We start from the raw sequence: 20,932 nt of genomic DNA on the forward strand, positions 1-20,932 counted from the left end.
TCAACTAACTGAGCCACCCAGGTACCCTAAAAGTCTTTTTTTATCCCCCAGTGAGTGGAAATAACATGGTCACCTCCAGGTGAAGAGTTTCAGAAGAAGTAAGGGATTGCATTGGTCTTCTTCCTTCCTCTGTACTTGTTAAGAAGGAACCTGTATCAGCCTGTACTTCTCCAGCGACAATGAGGGACAGAAGCCCTCTGCCAAAGTGCATTGAATATAAAGTAAAAGTGAGCATAAGCATTAGTCTCCTTGCTCACTGAGACTTGGGGATTATTTGTTATTGTAGCAGAACCTAGCCCATGCTTACTGATAAAATTACGTAAGGCAATACAGATGAGTCTTCTCATCTCTTCTAATCTCATGGAAAAGAAAAATAGAATCTGAATAACAAAGCTGAGAACCATGAGACAAAGTAACCAGTATTGAGTGACTAGCCTTTCTTCTCTTCAACTTGCAACCATGACTACTTGAGGTCTTTCATGTGCTTTAATTATAGCAGCTATCTATGGGATAAAGTCTGTATCACCCCATACACACCAGCTGTCTGTGGACCATAACCAACCTGCAGACATATTCCGTTAGCTGTGCTTAAAATTCTTAACTAGTTAAAATAAGAAAATTTTACATAAAAATCCGCCTTCCAGATATCTGGGTACTCGGAAGGTATTAGAATATCTAGCCCCCTTAGCCGGCATTCTCATGACTTGAAGCAAAATCAGGGCTACGTCTACACACAGGAAGCAAGAGCACCAGAATGTCACAGTCCCCAGGATTTCCTATTGTCTTAACCTCTGTTAGCTTTTTTGTTACCTGCCTGAATTCTGGAAGCATTTGTTTGTAACTTCTCTGTGGACCGCCATCTCTTGTCCCTTACACACACATACACACACACACCCTTCCAATCACTCCATCGAACTTACATTTTCTTTCAATCCTCTATGCCTTTCCATCCTACTGCCTCTGTCTAGAATGTCTTCATCATCTCTACTGACCTCTGTGAAGGCCCAGTTCAAAACCACATTCTAGGGCAGCAGATATCAACCTTGAGATCCATCATCCCTTCCGACAGCTCTCTATCTTCCTTTGAGTCAGGGACGACCCTGTACCCAAGTTCTGGCAAATGAGATGAAAGTGGAACTATGTTGTGGGCTTTCAGGAAGGCTGCTTAAAGGAAAATGTCTTCACCAGGAACTGGAGTTCACTGCCACCTTTGTTCTGCCCTCAGTCCAGAAGACAGAATGTGCCCTCTCTCACCTCCAAGTCCCTTCATGAATGCCACCTCTACGTGAGAGCTCTCTAACCATTCTATTTAAAATATTGGGAGTGCCTGGGTGGCTCAGTGGGTTAAAGCCTCTGCCTTCAGCTCAGGTCATGATCCCAAGGTCCTGGGATCGAGCCCCGCATCAGGCTCTCTGCTCGGCAGGGAGCCTGCTTCCTCCTCTCTCTCTGCCTGCCTCTCTGCCTACTTGTGATCTCTGTCTGTCAAATAAATAAATAAAAATTTAAAAAACATTAAAAATAAATAAATAAATAAAGTATTGATCCTTCTCCCTTCCAACAGTCTGACTACCCTTTACCAATTCTTTCCTCATATGGCACTTACTTTTTAATGTACCGTCTAGTGTATAAAATTATACAATCTATTGCCTGCTCTTCCATTAGAATACATGGCTAGCAAGAGCAGGGAGCTGTCTGTGATTTTTTTCCACGTATCCCAAGCATCTAGAATAGACCTGTGATAAACGTAAATACATATCTTGAATGAATAAACAACCCTCCTCCATTTCATGCCATTTGAAACTCAGGCATTTTTAAAGGTTTGTCATTAACCCTACTTTCAGTTTAAAACAAGTCCTATAAACTGCACCTGCATATCACCTCTCAGATGTGCCCATCCACCCTCTGCCCCCCAAATACCACCTGCATGTGACTCTCCCTCACCTCCATGTATTACAACAGTACCTTAACCATCTTCCTGCTCCCAAACTCCGCCCTCCCCCCCACATCTTGCAGAGGACATCCCGCATCACTGCCCTGCTTAAAACCTTTCTATGGCTCCATCGCCTCAAACTAAAGTGCAAACTCTACAACCATCCACAAACCTACCCAACCTGGCCCCAACTCCTACCATGCCTCCTTATGTTCTTTTCCACCTCTGACATATCCTAGACCTAGAGAACTCCTCACTGTTGTCCAAAGAGCACTCCTACACACCTTTATATTTTCTGCCCCATCTGCTAAAAATGCTTTCCCCCACCTCTTTCACCAGGCTTGTTCCGGTTTGTCCTTGGGAACTTGTGTACCGCCTCCTCCAAGAAGTCTTCCCTAACTGCTCCTCAAGCTGAGCGAGCTACCACCTCTTTGTGCTCACATATCACCCCATATTTATCCCCATCAGCTTTCTGACTTTACCATGAGACTACATGTGCCTTGAGATGGAATTTTCCTTATCCTATAACCCCAGTGTGAGGAGCAGCACCATCGCACAGTAGGCACTCGGTAAATGAAAAGGGAAGGAAGGCAGGAAGAAAGAGAAGGAGGAAGGCAAGAAGCAGGGAGGCACGGACAGAGGGAGGGAGGGAAATCCCTGGATCACAAACACACAGCTGTCTTCTGAGCCCTTGAGTTCATGCCTGGCCATGTAACCTGCTATGGCCCATGAAATGGGGATGTCACTCACGTGTCACTACTGAGCAGAAGCTGAAGGGGCAGTCTGTTTCCTCCAGGCTCTTTTTGCTGCCTGTTGAGCTGGAGCTTCTGTCAGCCCAGACCCTGAGGGACTAAGGGGAGCAGAGCCCGGGCTGACCTGAAGTATGCTTACGGCATTAACGAGAGCGACACTTTTCTTTTCAATTGCTGAGATGTTAGGGTTTATTACTAACCCAGCATAATAATGTCTGTTCTAACACAGCAGGTTTGGAGTATTGAGGGGAAAAAAAATCACACATTTTTAACCTTTTATTTCCTGAGAATATCAGACACTACCTTGCCTTTCCCACTGCCATGCAATTTTCAACCAAATTTTATGTTTCCCCGGGGTTTCCTTGTATGATTGCAAAGATGCTGTAAGATAAAATGCTCAGATCATAAAATTCCCTCTCCTACAAACTCAGAAAAACTACACAAATGACTTGCCTGAGACTCCCTGGGCAGGAGAGAGGAGAGCTCATGCTAGCACCAGCTCTGTCTCTGACACCTGACCCAGTGCTCCCTGCCTGCCACGGGAAATAAAATAGCACCGATCTAAATATAGTCTCAATGTAAGGAGCCTGCACCAGAAAGGGATGCTTCTCTTGTTACCGAGGAAATATATCAAAACTTACATAAAATGGTGGGCTCTGGAGCCAAGCTACCCTGAGTTCATTCCAGCCTCAGCCTTTAGGACCCAGGATCCCTGAGCAAGTAGCTACATTTCTCCCCACCTCTGCTCCCCCAGCCCGGCATTAGGGAAACAACAATCGTACCGACTTCATTCTCTCCTTGTTGAGTTTTACATAATGAACCCATGAGGGGGCCCTGGCATGGTGTCATAACACATAACAAAGGCTCAATACAACTTAGCTATGGCGGTCCCGATTATCACAGATGGAAGGCGCTCTTCACTCTGTCCTTATCCTTACCAGAGGGGCGCTGCGTGGTAATGCCAGGCTCTTGCCACAAGGTGGCACGCTTGTCTCTGGTCACCCTTCCTTCCTGCGTCACTAAAGCTCCGTTTCTCAAAATGCCAAGAAGGGCAAAGATGGAAGGGGGACCTGGAAAAGGATGACAAAGTCTGAGCACTCCAATCAAAACGATGTCTTCTCAGACAAACCATAGTGACTTTTTTTTAAAGATATATATATATTTATTTATTTGACAGGCAGAGATCACAAGTAGGCAGAGAGGCAGGCAGAGAGAGAGGAGGAAGCAGGCCCCCCGCTGAGCAGAGAGCCCGATGTGGGGCTTGATCCCAGGACCCTGGGATCATGACCTGAGCCGAAGGCAGAGGCTTTAACCCACTGAGCCACCCAGGCACCCCGGATTCTGATTTCTAACGAGTGTTCCGGGCATGCCCTTGCCGCTGATCCATGCACCATGGTCTGAGCACTAAGAACCTGGAGGACCTGGCCCAGTGCCTGGCGCATGGAAGGAGCAGACACTTTCCGAGTGCTGACCATGTGTAAACCCCTTCTGTACACTAATTCATTTCCCCCTCACAATAGCCCCTCACAATCAGTTTTATTGTCCCTGCTTGGCAGATGAAAAACAGAAACATTAAGTAACAGTTCCAAAACCGTAACAGCTCATCTGTAGCAGAGTCAGGACTTACAGTATACTTTTGCTAAATCAGATGGTACTGTTTAACGCTGAATTAAACACCATCCGGCTTTCCTTCCTAACTTCCCAGGACAAAGAGGAAAGATCACCGAAGCAGCGTAGAGGAGCAGTGAAGAGGGCAGATTCCGGAGCCAATTACCCAGATTCACAATCTCAGCTCTGCCACTCAGGAGCTATGTGACTTTGATGGGTGGTGTGACCTCTCTGTGCCTCACTTTCTTCATCACAAAATTGGAATGACAATAGCACCAACTTCACGGAGTTGTTAGGAGGATTAAGTGAGGTAATTGAATACTGCGCTCTGCAGGCACCTGGTAGATGGGAAGTACTTGGCTCTGCCTGCCCCCAGGTCATTCTTCCAAGGCAGTGAGAACTGCAGGGACAAATGAGTCTCCACTTTGGACTTTAAGAAACTCACAGTGTTAGGGGCACCTGGGTGGCTCAGTCAGTTAAGTGTCTTCCTTCAGCTCAGGTCATGATCCTAGGGTCCTGGGACTGAGCCCCGCATCGGGTGCATCGGGCTCTCTGCTCAGGAAGGAGCCAGCTTCTCTCTGCCTGCCACTCCCCCTGCTTGTGCACTCAAGCTCTCTCTCTCTTTTTCTCTGTCAAATAAATACATAAAATTAAATTAAATTTTAAAAAGGAAGAACTCATAGTTTCATGAAGGAAAGGGAGAGAAAGTGCTAATAAGCGGGCCATCAGAGCACCCCCGGGGGAAAATCATCACCATACAACACAGCAAGAGGCAGCCCTCCAGCACCCCCTCCACACACAGCTTACATTTATTCACCTGTATGCACCCTCCTCCCACAAGAAGCTTAATAGCTTGACTGATGCCACCCACCACCTGACCCAACAAGCCCAGAGAGGGCCTATGAACCTGCTGTGCCTGCTGTTCCAAAAGCCTCTCAGAGTGTGAGCTGACCACAATGTGTGTCACTACAGTGTGTAGACCCTTGATTTGTACCCCAAGGCCCGGGAATGCACACCTGTTACTTCATACAGTGCCATGACCCATTACAATGCTAGGGGAAAAGCAGCCTGGGGTTTACTGAGACAAGATGGCCAGTCTTGACTGTGGGCCTATCTATTTTATTTTATTTTTTAAGATTTTATTTATTTATTTGACAGAGAGAGATCACAAGAAGGCAGAGAGAGAGGGGGAAGCAGGCTCCCTGCTGAGCAGAGATCGCAATGCGGGACTCGATCCCACCACCCTGGGATCATGACCTGAGCCAAAGCCAGAGGTTTTAACCCACTGAACCACCCAGGCGTCCCAGGTCTATCTACTTTAAAGGGTGAGTGTAAATAACACATTTTACTTTGCAGTTGAAGGAGCAGGAGGCTGGCTGAGGACAAAGCAAAACCTGGCGCCTTGCACCCCCCCCCTTCACCCGCTCCCCTCCATATGTGTAGCATTCCTCAGGCACCCCTGACTGCCATAAAATGATAGTTAACTTGCAGAAATCACAGTCCTGCAGGGTAGGAGTCTCCCTTGGTTTGCAAATGTCCTTGAGATTTACAACAAAGAAGTTACTTTACGTTTGATAGCAGGAATGTAACATTTCACCAGGAGACTCCCAATTGTCATTATGTTAGTGCCTCATTAGAGGGAAAGTGGCCTTGGCTTGATAGTAACCAGGCCTTCAATATCCTGATAGTGCTTTTTTTCGCATGCGTGGGCTAACCGGCCAGTTCTGCTTCTGTAAGATTGCTTTGTCTGCTTTCGCGCGGGGTCCCCTGACCCAATCCACTGACGCCAAGTATGCCTGTTCAAACTATCAATCAATCAGCTCAGCCCCACCCGAAACTTGTTTGTATCTGTCTATAAAAATCCTGCACCGACCCAGCTCCGGACCTCTCGGCGTTATCAGCAATGAGCGGCGCAGAGGTCCAGGTTCGAACCTGCAATAAACGACCCTTGCTGCTTGGCTTTGACTCACGTCTCTGGTGGTCTTTTAAGGTGGGGGTAATATTCAATTGGCATTACACAGTCACAGTTTAAACTCTTGGTAAGTTGAGCTGATTCCTTTGGGTGGTAGTTAATAAAGTGTCTTCAAGAGACTGGAAACAATCTCAACACCCGCCAGCTGGGGAGTGGTGAAAGAAATTATAGTTCCTGGATGATAGATGCTATAGCAGCTATAAAAAAGGAATAAGGTATAGTATTATTTATAATAACCAAAGTGTGGGCACCTGGGTGGCTCAGTTGGTTAAGTGACTGCCTTCAGCTCAGGTCATGATCCCAGAGTCCTAGGATCAAGTCCAGCATCAGGCTCCCTGCTCCATGGGGCATCTGCTTCTCCCTCTGATCTTCTCCTCTCTCATGTTCTCGCTCACTGTCTCTCTCTCAAATAAATAAATAAAATCTTTAAAAATATATATATATAGGGGCGCCTGGGTGGCTCAGTGGGTTGAGCCTCTGCCTTCGGCTCAGGTCATGATCCCAGGGGCCTGGGATCGAGTCCCGCATGGGGCTCTCTGCTCAGCAGGGAGCCTGCTTCTCCTCATCTCTCTCTCTGCCTGTCTCTCTGCCTATTTGTGATCTCTCTCTCTGTCAAATAAATAAATAAAATCTTATATATATATATATATATATATATATATATATAATAACCAAGGTGTGGAAACTACCTAAGAGTCCATCAATGGGTGAATGGATAAGGAAGATGTGGTATATACATCCAATGGAATACTATGCAGCCACACACACACAGACACACACACACACAAATCTTGCTGTTTGCAACATGGATGGACTGTGAGGGTATTATGCTAAGTGAAAGAAATCTGAGAGAGAGAGAGAGGCAAATACTATACGATCTCACTTATATGTGGAACCAAAAAAAAAAAAAAACAAAACAAAAAACAAAACAAACAAACAACAACAACAAAATTAAGCTCATCAGTACAGAGAACAGATTGGTGGTTGGGGAGTCAGGGGCAAAATGAGTGAAGGAAGTCCGAAGGTGTAAACTTCCAGCAACAAAATAAGTTAAGTCCTGGAAGTCTGACATACAGCATGCTGAGTGTACTTAATAATAATACTGTATTGCATATATGAAAGTTGCTGAGAGAGGAGAATCTTAAAAGTTCCCATCACACACAAAAAAATTCTATAATCACATACAGTGACAGATATTAATTAGACTTATCATGGTGACCATTTCACAATATATACAAATATCAGATCGTTAGGCTATACACCTGAAATTAATATAATGTTATATGTCAATTTTGCTTCAATTAAGATAAATAAGTATAAATAAATTTTTAAAGGAATGAGGGGTTCTTGATGTTCTGATGTAGAATGATCTCCAAGATATTACTGTCCCCAGACAATAATAAGACGATGATTGGTATGAATGGATAGTTTGCTACTCTTTGTGCAAAAAGAGCCGGGGTCAAGGCTCTTTTTGGTTGAGGTCGAGGATTACCTGTATTGTGTGTATTTTTAAAAAGTGAAAGATCCCTATAAAACTAATAGTGCACATGGTTTCCCATGGTGAGGAGTCACCAGGCAGAGAAAGGACAAAGGCAAGAGAGAACTTTTCCCCTGAATGCCTTTTTTCTTTTTACTACAAGTAAAAAACATAAAAATAGAACATAAAATTCACCATTTTACCATTTATAAGTGTACAGTAGTGTTAAGTGTATTCACAATATTGCATGACGCTACTGAATATATTTTAGTATTTGTTTGAATTGTGGAACCCCATAATTGTATTGCTTATGTTTTAAAAATTAACTTTAAAATCATCATGCCTGGATAATAGGAATAAAGAGAATCATTGTACTGGAAAAAGAAAAAAGAACATCTGCTTTGAAATCAAAACGGACTGAATTCAAATCTTTGTCCTTGCCATTTTCTGGCCTTGGGCAAGTCAAGTAAATTCTTTAAGCCTTAGTCTCTCCCTCCTCTACAATGCACCAAAAAACGGGAACATCCCCTTACAGCGATGTGATGAGCATTAAGTGAGAATCCTCAGAGAACACCAAGAACAGTTAAAAAAGTAAGCTTTCAGTCCACGGTGGTATTTTTCACAGCATCCCGAAGAAGCTGGACAAAAGAGTGCTTTTTAAGCCTGTGCAAGTGCTTTGTTACCTTAGGAGGACAGGAATCACCCAGGGCACCTGTTAGAAATATACCCCGCACAAACCCCCTCCACCACACACCCACCAGACGCTTCTCTTTCAACACTACTGTCCCTTTAATTCAGAAAAACCAAAACTAGAGAACAACTAAGGTGAAAAGCTTCTGTGCACCCAGAGGGCACCCCCTGGCCTCCAACTGAAAACTCAGGTGGACTTTGAGAATCTTGGCTCAAAGTTGCACGATGGAGGAGTAGGGTCCTGGGGAGTGGCATCCCCGTTAGACTGGCACTCAGGTGCTGCATTCTGAACACAGAGGAGTTCCAGCCCCATCACTGAGACTGCTAAGAAAGAGAGCTTGCGGGGGGGGGGGGGGGGGGGGCTGTAAGTGCTGGGTGGCTCAATAGGTTAAGCCTCTGCCTTCTGCTCAGGTCATGATCTCAGGGTCCTGGGATTGAGCCCCACATCGGGCTCTCAGCAGGGAGCCTGCTTCCTCCTCTCTCTGCCTGCCTCTCTGCCTACTTGTGATCTCTCTCTCTCTCTGTCAAATAAATAAATAAAATCTTAAGAAAGAAAGAGAGCTTTAGGAAGCAATTCCCCCCCATGTGGGAGCGGAGCACATGCCCTCTGTGCGCTGACACCTTGCCTCACCTTCCTCTCCACTTAAGGTAAAAACAGAATGAAAAGTCCCAAACAAATTAATTCATCATCCATTTATTGAACCTCTGATGCAACTCTCTAGCTGCTCTCTCCACACCCAGAACTGCGGTGGGAAGCCGACCCAGTCCCTTTTCGTTGCCTCCAGGTGCTTGTTGTAAGCCTTCATTTTCGTGAAAAGCATGGCCAAGTAGGGCTGTCACTGCTTGCCTATTTCTTTTGGTTCCCTCTGAGGCCCTTCCATCCACGGGACGCTTTTCTGCCAATCACACAGATCCATTTGCCTGCATCCCCATTCGGCCTTGACCCTCTGTTCCCAAAAGAACTGCCTTCCCTGTTTCCCCAGGGGATTGTCCCCAGCGCGCGCGCTCCCTGCGAAGGAAGGCTTGAAATCAAGCCTGCTCCGCCACCATCGGAAGCTGCACTGGCGCCTCTGGGACGGCAGGTGGCGCCCCGTCGGTGGCCTAGACCAGGAGCGGGTGAGAAGCAAGTTTTCTTAGAGCAGAGGTGTCTGGGTCGGGGAGGGGCACAGTAAACACTTGATAAGGGAGCGAGTGTGCTCGTGAAACGTGGAATCGCTTCCCGCGACACTCTGTTCCCTGGTCCAAGCTCCAACGCTAGCAGGAGGCGATAGGAATGAGAATGTGTCAGCTGGAAGGGCCACAAGCTCCTCATTGCAGAAATGGGGAACTCAGCCCACAGCAGGGGAGACCCGCCCAGGCACCCACCCAGGCCAAGACTCCTGCCCTGCGGTCCTTTGGCCGGCCTAGAGCCAGCCCTTAGACCCTCAGACGGAGGTCTTCCGAAAGATTTGCCACGATTCGCACATGCCTTTGCATAAGGGACAAGGGACAGGGTCCCAAAGCACCAAATACCATAAGTATTTGCCACACTTGAGTTCTTTATGCCCCCTTGCGTGATTCTGGCCTTTTCCACACACTACCCCAGTTATTATTCCGTTAACACGTTTTCTTGAATCAACTCACATTTTAAAGTTAAATATAATTATATGGGAAATACTTCATTGCTACAGCTGGAAGTTCAGTATTTCTGCCAAAAACAGGACGGTAAAAAATAAATATATGACAATTACAACTTCTTCGAAGTCTGGCTGTTTCCCAATGAAACTCATCTCCCGTTCCCTCAGTGGTGTTTTCCACGCTTTAGGAAAAATTGGGCTTCTAGAACTACCTCTCCTGGGAATTCTGAAGGAGAAGAAGCAAGAGGTGGTGAGGGGGAGCCAGAGGGCGAGGTGGCCACAATGTTGACTTTGTTGTGAACAAGGAGAACCCTGACATATTCCATGGCCTTCCTGCAGTACACACTAACTTCTGAAAACTGCAAGTTCTTTTTTAGTCTGGAAAGCTGGAGGGGAAGGGTGGAGACCTAGTTTCCTGTGAGCCTGCCCCACCCTGGAGCTCTTAGGGAATGCATAAAATAGCATCTCAGGATGAGGCGGTCCTAAGAGGTTACCCAGCCAGTTCCCTGTAGCTGGACTGGTCTCCTCTCCCTCCCTGTTGGGTGGCAGGGGTACTCGGGCATCTATACCAGCACGGTGCCTGCTACCAGCATAGCAGGAAAAGATGCGTGGGACCTGGGGATGGGGGTGGAGAAAGACGAGGCCCTCCTCTAGACAAGGGGGAGCCTGGCTGTGAAAAAGGTTTGTCCACTCTGGATTGGGCTGTAGGGAAAGATAGTCATAGGTGTGGATAATCCACTTCCCCTCTCTGAATTTCAGTTTTCTCATCTATACAATAAAAAGGATAGACTGGACAGGGGGTCTTAAGTTAGGGTCAGACTCAAGCACTTCTCCAGAATACAACTCGGGGGAGTTGTCAGGAGGAGATGTCCCCTGGCCAACTCTTGTCTTCCAGAGCATTCAGGAGTTTTATAACGGGACGTCCAGACCTGTTTTGCACATTTCCAGAGCACTAACAAGAGACAGGTCAAGTAGGAAAAAGACCTTCCTGCTGTCTGGGTCCTGCAGTCCTAGAATGTGGAAAAGTCATTTGCGCCCTCCTAGAGATCTTTAGTTGAGCAAAACCCAACTGGGGTCCTGGGCAGTCACTGAAGGAACCTGTCATGTTTAGGTGCAGGAGAGTACCAGGGGAACCAAGGCATGCGTGCCCCCTTCTACTTCTGTGTCAATGCTGCAGACCTGTTGTGTCAGTTCTGGCTCTGCCCTTTCCTCCCCTTCCTAGTGGTACAACTTTAGACAAGTTACTTGAACTCCCTAAGTCTCAGTTGCCCCATCTTTAAAATGGGTATAACACCTACTTCATAGCATTGTTGGTGGGAGTGGACAAATGAGATCATTCGTGTGGAGTCAGCCAATCATTCATTTGTGGAACACATACTGTTCTAAGTGCTGGGTGCATAGCCCAGTTCCTTGTATTGGTCAAGCATGCAAAGGGGCATTTGGAAAAACAATGTATATATAGACATATGCACATATGCTTAGGCAGCAAGTCTTCCATGCCAGAGCAATTCCATCCAATCCCTTCCTCATTTGTGGGGAATTTTCCCTTCCTCATTTCCTCTGCATCTTTTGCCTGCCCCTCACCACTTGATTTCTGTCCCTCGTGGTGGTAACAGTATGCTATCTTTCATTATGAAGACATTACTTGCCTTCTTTTGCTCTTGGGGAAAGATAAGCAAAGACCACCTTCCTCACTGTTACCCCTACCTCTCACCCCCACTGGTGACTTTAGCATATCCTGTACATTACAGGCACTCATATGAACTTTGTCTGAAATTCCACAGCCCAGGTAGCTCAAACCAAAGGTCTCACAAAGCGGACCCCCTTGTTTGGCCACGTTATCCTAGAAGCTACTGTATCCACCCGGACCGGATTGTGATACATGCCGCTGAGCACCTGGTCTTAAGCCTGGAGTGGTGGCCTCGCCCACGTGCAGGAACCCAACAGCTCCTCTACTCCGGCTGCAACATAGTTCCACAAACAGGAAACGTGATGACAAGACTTCTGAAGCCCCCGCTGCTCTGTGATTTGCAGAATCTATCGACCAAGGAGCATGGATCACCTTCTAATGTCTTCCCATCACATGTAAAATAAAGTCCGCCACTTTCCCAGGCCCACAAGGCCCCATGCTCTGGCCGCTGCCCATGTCTCAACCTCAGCCTCTTCTCCTCCTCTCTGTGCTCACTCAGCTCCAGGCACAAGGTCCTCCTTGCTGCTCTGCAAACACACTAACTATGCTTGGCCTATAAGCTCTTCTCCAGGTATCCCCCGGGGCTCCCGACTCCACTCAGATGCCTGCTCAAATGTCAGCTCCTCAGAGAAGTTTTCCTTATCCAGCCCATCTAAAGGATCACAAATGCATCTTCTCCATTTCAGAATCCCCATCATTGCTAGTGCACCCTTTTTCTCTGTTCTTTATGTTTCCTGTGAAGGAGACCAGCCAGACCCTCTCTCTTGGCCTATGTCCCTACCCATCTCTCCCTCCTCTCTATGGGAAGGTTGAATTGCCTGATTGATGAGTTTGGGAGAAGACGCTGAGCATGTGCAGCTCAGCCCTCTTCTCTAGGGGAGCCAGTCTCGCTGCAGAGAGCACACCCTTGACTGCTCTCTGATGTGTAGAAAGGGAACTTCCCATGTGCCCAGAGGGTAGGGAAAGAAGAGAAGACTGAAGGGTGACCAGCGGTGCCTGTCACCAGACTCATCTAGTTCATGAGTAGGTCAATAACTAGTCACAACCTCCACTCAACACCATCAGTTATAAGTTTCAGTATCTGGCTTCTATGTTGCCTATCAGTTGGTTATGAATTTTCAAGGTTTCTTTTTTTTTAATATTTTATTTATTTATTTGACAGATATCACAAGTAAGCAGAGAGGCAGGCAGAGACAGAGAGAGGGAGAAGCAGGCTCCCTGCTGAGCAGAGAGCCTAATGCGGGGTTCGATCCCAGGACCCTGGGATCATGACCTGAGCTGAAGGCAGAGGCTTCAACCCACTGAGCCACCCAGGCACCCCTCAAGGTTTCTTTTATCTGGTGCTACATAACACACCACCCAAAACCCAGTAGCTGAATGAACAATTTACCATTTCATATAAGTCTGTGGGTTGACTAGATGGTTCTGTTGTTTCACAAGTTGTCTCTCAGCGGGAACCCTGAGCCAGCTGGAAGTCCAAAATGGCTTCACTCACATGACTGGTACTTGGTTAATGGTCACTAGCTGAGAGTTAATCTGGGGGCTGTCAGCTGGGAAAATGAGGACCTTGGCCCTTCTCCACATAGTTTTTTGGGCTTCCTCTTGGCATGGTAACTAGGTTCCAGTCAAGCCTGTTCCATAAGCAAGTATTCCAAAAGGAAGGAAGTAGAAGCTAACAGGCTTCTTAAGAATTGGTCTTGGATATCCTGGAATATCATTTCTTGAGAAGCTATCGGTCAATGCAATCACCGAGCAGCCCAGATTCCTGATATAAGTATGATACTAGTAGGACCACACGGAGAGGAAAAGCATTGTTGAGGGCCATCTCTGGAAACTAGCTACCAGAGATGCGGGATAGAATATGGAGCTCCTAAATTCCCACAGCCCCTTCCCAACACTATGCCATTCATTCATTCATTGTCTCTTCCCTTCTAGTGAGTTCATGAAAGCAGATACTTCGCTTTGTTCATTGTTCATTGTTCTTTAACTAGTTGTTAAATGAATAAATGAATTAAACAACCAGTCATTCAACTGCCCAATGAAGGCAGATACTTTCTTTGTCCATTGCTATGTGTTCAGGCAGTACCTGGTACATAGTAGGTATTCTGTAACTATTTGTTGAATGAACAAATGAATTAAACAACCAGTTATTCAATTGCCCTAGTTAGCTAAACAGGCCAGCATGTTTTCCCAGAAGTGAGGCTTAAGCTGGGCTTTAAAGACAGGCGGGCCTGGCAAGAACGTGCCCTATAGGTAAGCTGATGAGAAATAGTGATGAGTAATGGGCAGCCAGTTGCTGGGTCACTAGCTTGGTGGCCACACACAAGACCCGGACCCTCTTAATCCATGTTGTTCCAAACTCCGTCTACACAGGACAATATATCAGAGGGAACTCAGAGAGCTTTCATTAGATTTGGGGTGTGTGTGTGTGTGTGTGTGTGTGTATATATGTGTGTGTTCCCTAGAGGGAATGCAGAAGAGAGGAGAAGACAGAATTCTGACTGGCTCAGTTCCAGGGACAAGGCTTTCTCTGAACTGCTGTGTAGACTAGCAGTTCTTAGTAGGGACAGGGCCATTACAAACTGCTGGAGACATTTTTGGTGTTGTCATAACTGGGCTGGAAGGATGCTACAGCATTATCTGGCCCCAAATGTCAAAAGTGCCATTAGGGATAAAACCTGCTGTAAAAGGTGACAGGAAAACACTGTAGATCCAGGGCATCTCGGAACTGGGAGGTTGCAGGCAATCATGGAGTAACACCTGGCCTAGAAACTGTGTTCCCACCTGAGATGACTGAGATTTATAAATGACTTGCCATGCGGTAGCAGGTTAGCAGTTTGAATTAAGGTCAGATGAGTTCCAACGACGTGGGTAATAACAACACAGAGGAATTATAAAGGGAAAGAAGCATAAGACCGAAGCAGCAGAAACACTAGGACTTTTCTTCAGCTAAGGAGAAACAAGTCCCCTGTACTTTCCTGTTGAGGTTTTGCCACCAAAAGACCTCTCAGATTCCTCCTCTCTGTCTCCACTCTGGCTTCCCTGATGCAAACCACCACCATCCCTCTACTGGAACAACACCAACTAAGTGCTAATCCCAGGTCCACTCTGATCCTCCATGCTTCCTCTCCCAGAGAAGGCAGGAGATCTCAGAGCACAAACTGAATGGAGCACTTGCTGCTTAAAACCCAGGAAGGCTTCCCAGTGTGCTTAAAACACTAAATCTGTGGCCCACCAGGTTGGTTGTGGAAGCTCCAACCTCATCCTACTAATGGGTGTCCCCCTGCCTCAGCACTCTCTAGACATAAAGGGCTACATGCTGCCCTGCTTTCCATTCCTGAAATACTTCAAGCTAATTCCAGCCTCCAGGACAGCCCCCATGGAGCTGATGGTCTGATGACATCTGGAGATGGATGTGAATCAATCATATCACACAAGCATATGTAAGACTGATCAGTGATATGAGCAAGAGGGCCACAGTGCCCCCAAGAACCCGTGACAAGGCAATTTGATCAACCAGAAAAGCCAGTGAATGAGTTGTGGGTGGTGGTGGTTTTTTTTTTTGTTTGTTTTAAGATTCTACTTATTTGACACAGAGAGAGAGAGAGCATGCAAACACACCACAAACAGGGGGAGCAACAGAGGGAAAGAGAGAAGGAGGCTTTCTGCAGAGCAGAGACTCTGGGTTCATGACCTGAGCTGAAGGCAGACGTTTAACCAGCTGAGCCTCCCAGGCACCCCCAGTGATTGAATTCTTAAAAGAAGTGGCTCTTGAGGGGCACCTGGGTGGCTCAGTGGGTTGGACCGCTGCCTTCTGCTCAGGTCACCATCTCGAGATCCAGGGATTGAGCCCTGCATCAGGCTCTCTTCTCAGTAGGGAGCCTGCTTCCCCCTTTCTCTCTGCCTTCCTCTCTGCCGACTTGTGATCTCTCTCACTGTCAAATAAATAAATAAAATCTTAAATAAAAAAAAAAAAAGAAGTTTGGATTTTATTCTGAGCATAAGGGAAAGCCCTTGAGGGATCTTAAGAGATTGACTGATGAAATCTGCCATTTGAGAACATACTCTGGCTGCAACATCGATATTTGTAAATAATTTCTCCCAATCGGATGGCAGTTGTAGCTCTTGGAATTTGGAGAGAGGGCAGGAAGAATGTGGGGGCTGGACCCCACAGTTGTCAAAGGGAGAAATGATAGTGGCTTGGACTAGTGACAAGGGAGATGAGAAAAACTGAACAGTTTGTAAATATATTAAAATGTGTGGCTAAGACACAATTGTATTCCTGTTTCTTACTCTAAAGCTGTAGGTGTCATTATACCAAAAAAAAAAAAAAAAAAGAAAAAAAAAAGAAAAAAAAAGAAAAAGAAAGAAAGAAAGAAAGAAAGAGAAGAACAGAACCCAGGAGGTCTCACCACCCTAGAGACTGATGGTTGGAGGGCATGTTAAATAAATTTATCAGATTGGTTGGTTGTGCCAAGAAATGTTACTTGTGCAAATCTATTTTTGACAGCATTCCAAGGCAAGCAGAGCCTAAGGGTTAGTGATGCCCCAGCACAGAGAGCCTGGATTCAAATTCCTATTCCTATCACTTAACTTCCCAGATCTGTGAAACATTCCCAAACCTCTCCATGCTTCTATTTCCTCACCTTTAAAATAGAAATGATAATAATAGCAACCACTGTTGGCATTTTAGAAGACCAATACACACTTTCTGCCCCTCCTGCATTCAGAGCTGAGAAATAAAAGCAGGTGTCAGACAGGTGGAGGTCAAAAGGTAATTTTTTGTACTGAGCAAGCTGGCCTGGAGGATGTGGCTGAAGTGACCCCGTGAACAACTGCAGACAGCACACAATAACACACCTTCTCGGGGGGCAGGATGGTCCAACTTAGTCCTCTCAGAAAGCCACTGGTGTGTTGGATCCAGTAAGTCTTCCTCCTGCCCTGGGGAAGACTGAGGGAGAAGTAGATGGAAGCTGGGATATGTTCCTCCATACTTGGCTCTGCTAGGGATAAAGTAGGAATCCACCCCCACCTCCATGATAATACAAGAAGGGGAAATAAGAGATTCTCTTAAAACTGTTTCATGGGATATTAGAGAAAAAAAAATAGGTAAAGGATTTGGAATATAGACTCCATAAAGGTCTCATCCTTGGCATCAACTGTCCTGGGCTGGTGAGACTAGCCAAGATAGGCTAGGCTGGTCAACTGAGGAAAACTGTGGTTCAGAAATTGCAGGAATCAAGGGAGTTTCTTAAAAAGGGGATTTCTCTTTCTCCCTCTCTCCTAGTTCCCTACACTCAGGAAACCTTGAGAGTTCCCTAAAAGGAAATGCTGACCAGATATGAGTTGACAAGTCTTTTAAATAGGGGGGGAAAACCCCAACAGCTATATGTCCGGTGATACACCCATCCAGTGACTAATGAACACAATATACATTATACATGTAATGTATCAGCTATCTTTTATGGGTGCGTGTGTATGCACTACTTTTGTTGGCATAGGGCGGGTTTTTGTTGGGGGACGGGAAGGAGCTGTTGTGTGTTTTTCAAGGCAACCTCTCCTCACCCTTTACAATTAAGCAATTAAGAATCATTGGCCAGGAAGTCACTGGGAGCAAACAGGAAAGCCTGGGGGGGAAAACCTTGTCCAATCACTGAACAATAGCAATTCCTTTTAAGGTGAGTACACCAAGAAGACAGGAAATAACATGTGTTGACTCTAGCTCTGAGTGCAATCTATCAACAAGGCCATGCTCACCACCTGCCTTGTCTCAGCCAGTCTCAGGTCACCTACCTGAGGAGGCAGAGGAAGATTGGAGGAAGACTTCTAGTTGTGTAGACACCAAGGGAAAAGCCCAGGGGAACAGGAAGTCGTTGGTCTGTGAGCCTAAGGTTCTCTTCCCTGTGTTGAGTCATCTCTCACTGGGGCATCAGGGAACCACACCTGCCTAAATTTCTGATACAAATGGAAAACCCCAGGAGCCAGGATCCCTGAGAGGTTTTACCTTGGGTAATCCCTCTTACCAAGACCATTTACCTTTGGCATTTCCAACTATAACATCTTTAGATCCCTTTCTTTCTCCTTAAGGGGAAATCTACACCGATGGAGGGGGCTCCCAGGCCCACAAATTCAGCATGGTTGTATAATCCATACAAAGCTTTTCCATGAAAATAGAACCTTAAATGCATTGCTAATTCAGCAATAGTAATAGCTAATACTTAGTGATCACTTACCAAGTCCAGGTAGTGCAGTAATTTTCACAACCACAGGAGGCACTATTGTTGCCCTCATTTCACAAATCAGGAATTAAGACACAGAGAAGTTAAGTAATATTCCCATGATCCTTGTCTATCTATCTACTATATCCATAACATTTAGCCCAGGGAAAGGAAAACAACATTTTATCTTCCACAATCTCGTTATGAACTCAGAGAATGTAAGATCTGGAAACGTCTTTAAAGATAACTGAGTAAACCCATGATTTTATAGATGAGAAAACAAAGTTGGAGTGGGGTTAGGGCATATTTATTCAAGTACCACAGAAAAACAGATGCATCCTTAGTCCCCCACTTTTTATACCTCTATTATGATACATTCCCCTTCTTTCCTCCCAGAAGAAATCACTCTTCTGAATTTTTTAACCATTTCTTTGCTCTTCAATTCTCCATATTTATTATTGCCATTTTTTTCTCTTCTTGTTACCATTTTTACCGAAAAAGCAATAGGAAAGAAAAGAAGGAACAAAATGTAAAGGAAGATGATGGGTGGGGAGAGAGAGAGAGGGTGAAAGAGAAGGGAGGGAGGGTGGGAGGAAGGAAATCTGTCGAGCAATTATTGAGAATCTGGAAGGGATGGAGAAAGGGTGGAAAGGAGGAGAGAAGGTGGAAGGGGAGGAGAGGGAAGGGGAAAGGAGGAGAGGAGAGGAGAGGAGAGGAGAGGAGGAAAGTAGGGAGGGAGGTGGGAAGGGAGAGAGGAAGAGATGGAGAGAGACCATCTGCCTATCAATTACTGAGAAGCTAGAAAACTTCAATTGCTAGAGCCCTAATTTGGGCTTCAAGATGTAGGAAGACAAGCCAAATCTCTTGTGATACTGGGTCAGTCCTGTCAGTTAATTCAGAGCTTCAATTCCCCCAACCTTAAAACCAGAGATTCACCATCCATCAAGACGCCCCAAAAGCGTTCTGCCCTCACCAAAGAAGGCCGTCCAGGCCCCTCTCCGCAGCCGTCGCCTTGCCCTCAACAAACATGGCTACTGCGCGTGACGTCAAGTTCCGTCGCCTCCGCCCTCCCTCCTTCCCTCGGGGGCGGCGAGCATCAATGACGGCGGCAGGCCGGGCGCATGCGCGGCGGCGGGGCTCGGCCCGCGGCAGCGGCGGCGAAGGGGCGGAGGGGTTCTCTGCCCTCAGTTGCCAAGCTGCGGCGGCCGTGCCGGGATGGTGTAGCTAGGCCTGCGGGAAGGCGGCGGGGCGCGGGCGGGGGCGAGGCGGCCGCGAGGGCCGACGCCTCCTGACGGGCTCCCGTGTAGCGGCAGCACGCTGAGGGGGCGTCGGCGCCGCCGGCCCCCGGCGCCGCCGCGGGAGGCCGCGCCCGCCATGGCGGCCCGGGCGGTGCTGGACGAGTTCACGGCGCCCGCGGAGAAGGCGGCGCTGCTGGAGCGGAGCCGCGGCCGCATCGAGGGCCTGTTTGGCGTGAGCCTGGCGGTGCTTGGCGCGCTCGGGGCCGAAGAACCGCTGCCTGCGCGCATCTGGCTGCAGCTCCGCGGGGCGCAGGAGGCGGTGCACAGCGCCAAGGTGAGTCCCGCTGCCGCCCCCGCGCGCCCGCCTTCCGCGGCCTCGGCTCAGCGGAGCTCCCAGGGCGCCCCCACCCCCTTCCTCCCTGCTCTTCGTACTGGGACGCAGCGAGCGTGGTGAAGAGCGCAGTCTCCAGAGCCCACGGACCTGCGTTCTCAGCTTTTCGAGCCATGTGACCTTGGGCTAGCGGTTCAGCCCTGGGGCGCCTCAGTTTCCCCATTTGTAAAGTGGCGCTGACGAAAGCACCTCCATGGGAGGGCTGTCGCGAGGATTGGAGTAGATGCTTTTGTAAAGCGCAGAGCTCAGTGACTGGCCTGGGGTGGTGATTCGCGCTGCGAATGTTGCCTGTTACCTTTCCCCTCCCGACCCTCAGGACGGTGCGCAGGGCCCGATACCAGGGCCCACAGCCTCCTTAACGACCACATCAGCCACCCTTCTCTTCCCAGGTCTCCAGTACAGTGGTTCTGAACCTTTTTGGGATTTCAGTCCCTTTTGAGAATCTTACAAAACCATTCTAGTGGTAAAATGCACAGAATATCAAGAAGAGATAGGGATGTTTAATAGTAGTGTTAAAAAGAACATTATTCATTGTGTCGATATTATGTTCAACTAACATTTATTTAATGGTTATAGCACATCAGACGTTATGCTAAACACTTCATAAGGATTATCTAATGCAGCTCTTAAAAAATCCGGTGAGGTGGATTTTATGATCTTCCTCTCTGTAAATTAACAGCTGGGGAAACTGAAACTCTGCAAGTGGTGACTCACCTTCTCTCAGAATCAGCGTTTCAGCCTTATACCTACGCAGCACCTTCAACTATTGCCCTTCCTTCCCGAGCCAAGAAACAGTAGCAAAGCACATACCCCCCCCTTTCCCAGGTATGCAAGTTTCTCTAGGTTTTGCCGTCCATTGCGTGGAGGCTCCAGGATTCAGACTTAGAGCCCTTGTTCTTGATACCTGGCTCCCAAATGATGAGCCCTCTGGCCGGGAAGAAAATGGATCTTTTTTTGGCATCCGACTTCAGAAATTTCACAGTGTCCTTGGAGAATTGGACAAGCTGTAATTCCTGACTCCCTTTGATAAGAAAAAAAAAAAAAAAGCCTGGGTGCTGTTTGTTTTAATATCTTCAGAAGAGATAGGACTCTGTGATTCTTCTCCACAGCATAACTTAAAACATTGTAGATGTTCCATCAGTTTTACTTTGCTGTAGTTAATTTTTCCTAACTTTAAATTTTCTAAGTTTTTAAAAAAAATTTTAATTTTTTAAGGTGGGCTCCATGCCCTAAGTGGGGCTTGAACTCAAGATCCTGAGATCAAGAACCACACGTTCTATGGATTGAGCCAGACAGGCACCCCCCCTAACTTTTAATTTTTAACTTCTTAGGCCCCTCCTTCTTTTCTCC

General features: G+C 47.0%; 1 protein-coding gene across 2 annotated transcripts in view; it reads left to right on the plus strand.

Moving 5' to 3' along the window:
* The first annotated feature begins 19,313 nt into the window (after nt 1-19,313).
* Nucleotides 19,314-20,932, plus strand: part of N4BP1 (NEDD4 binding protein 1) — a 48,011-nt gene continuing 46,392 nt past the window's right edge. For both annotated transcript variants that reach the window (XM_059150624.1, XM_059150625.1), the window contains exon 1: nt 19,314-19,525. In XM_059150624.1, coding sequence (XP_059006607.1) covers nt 19,328-19,525 — 198 coding nt within the window. In that variant the 5' untranslated portion in view covers nt 19,314-19,327. The remainder of the gene's footprint in view (nt 19,526-20,932) is intronic.

Source organism: Mustela lutreola, chromosome 16 (assembly GCF_030435805.1).
Source record: "Mustela lutreola isolate mMusLut2 chromosome 16, mMusLut2.pri, whole genome shotgun sequence".
NCBI lineage: Eukaryota > Metazoa > Chordata > Mammalia > Carnivora > Mustelidae > Mustela > Mustela lutreola.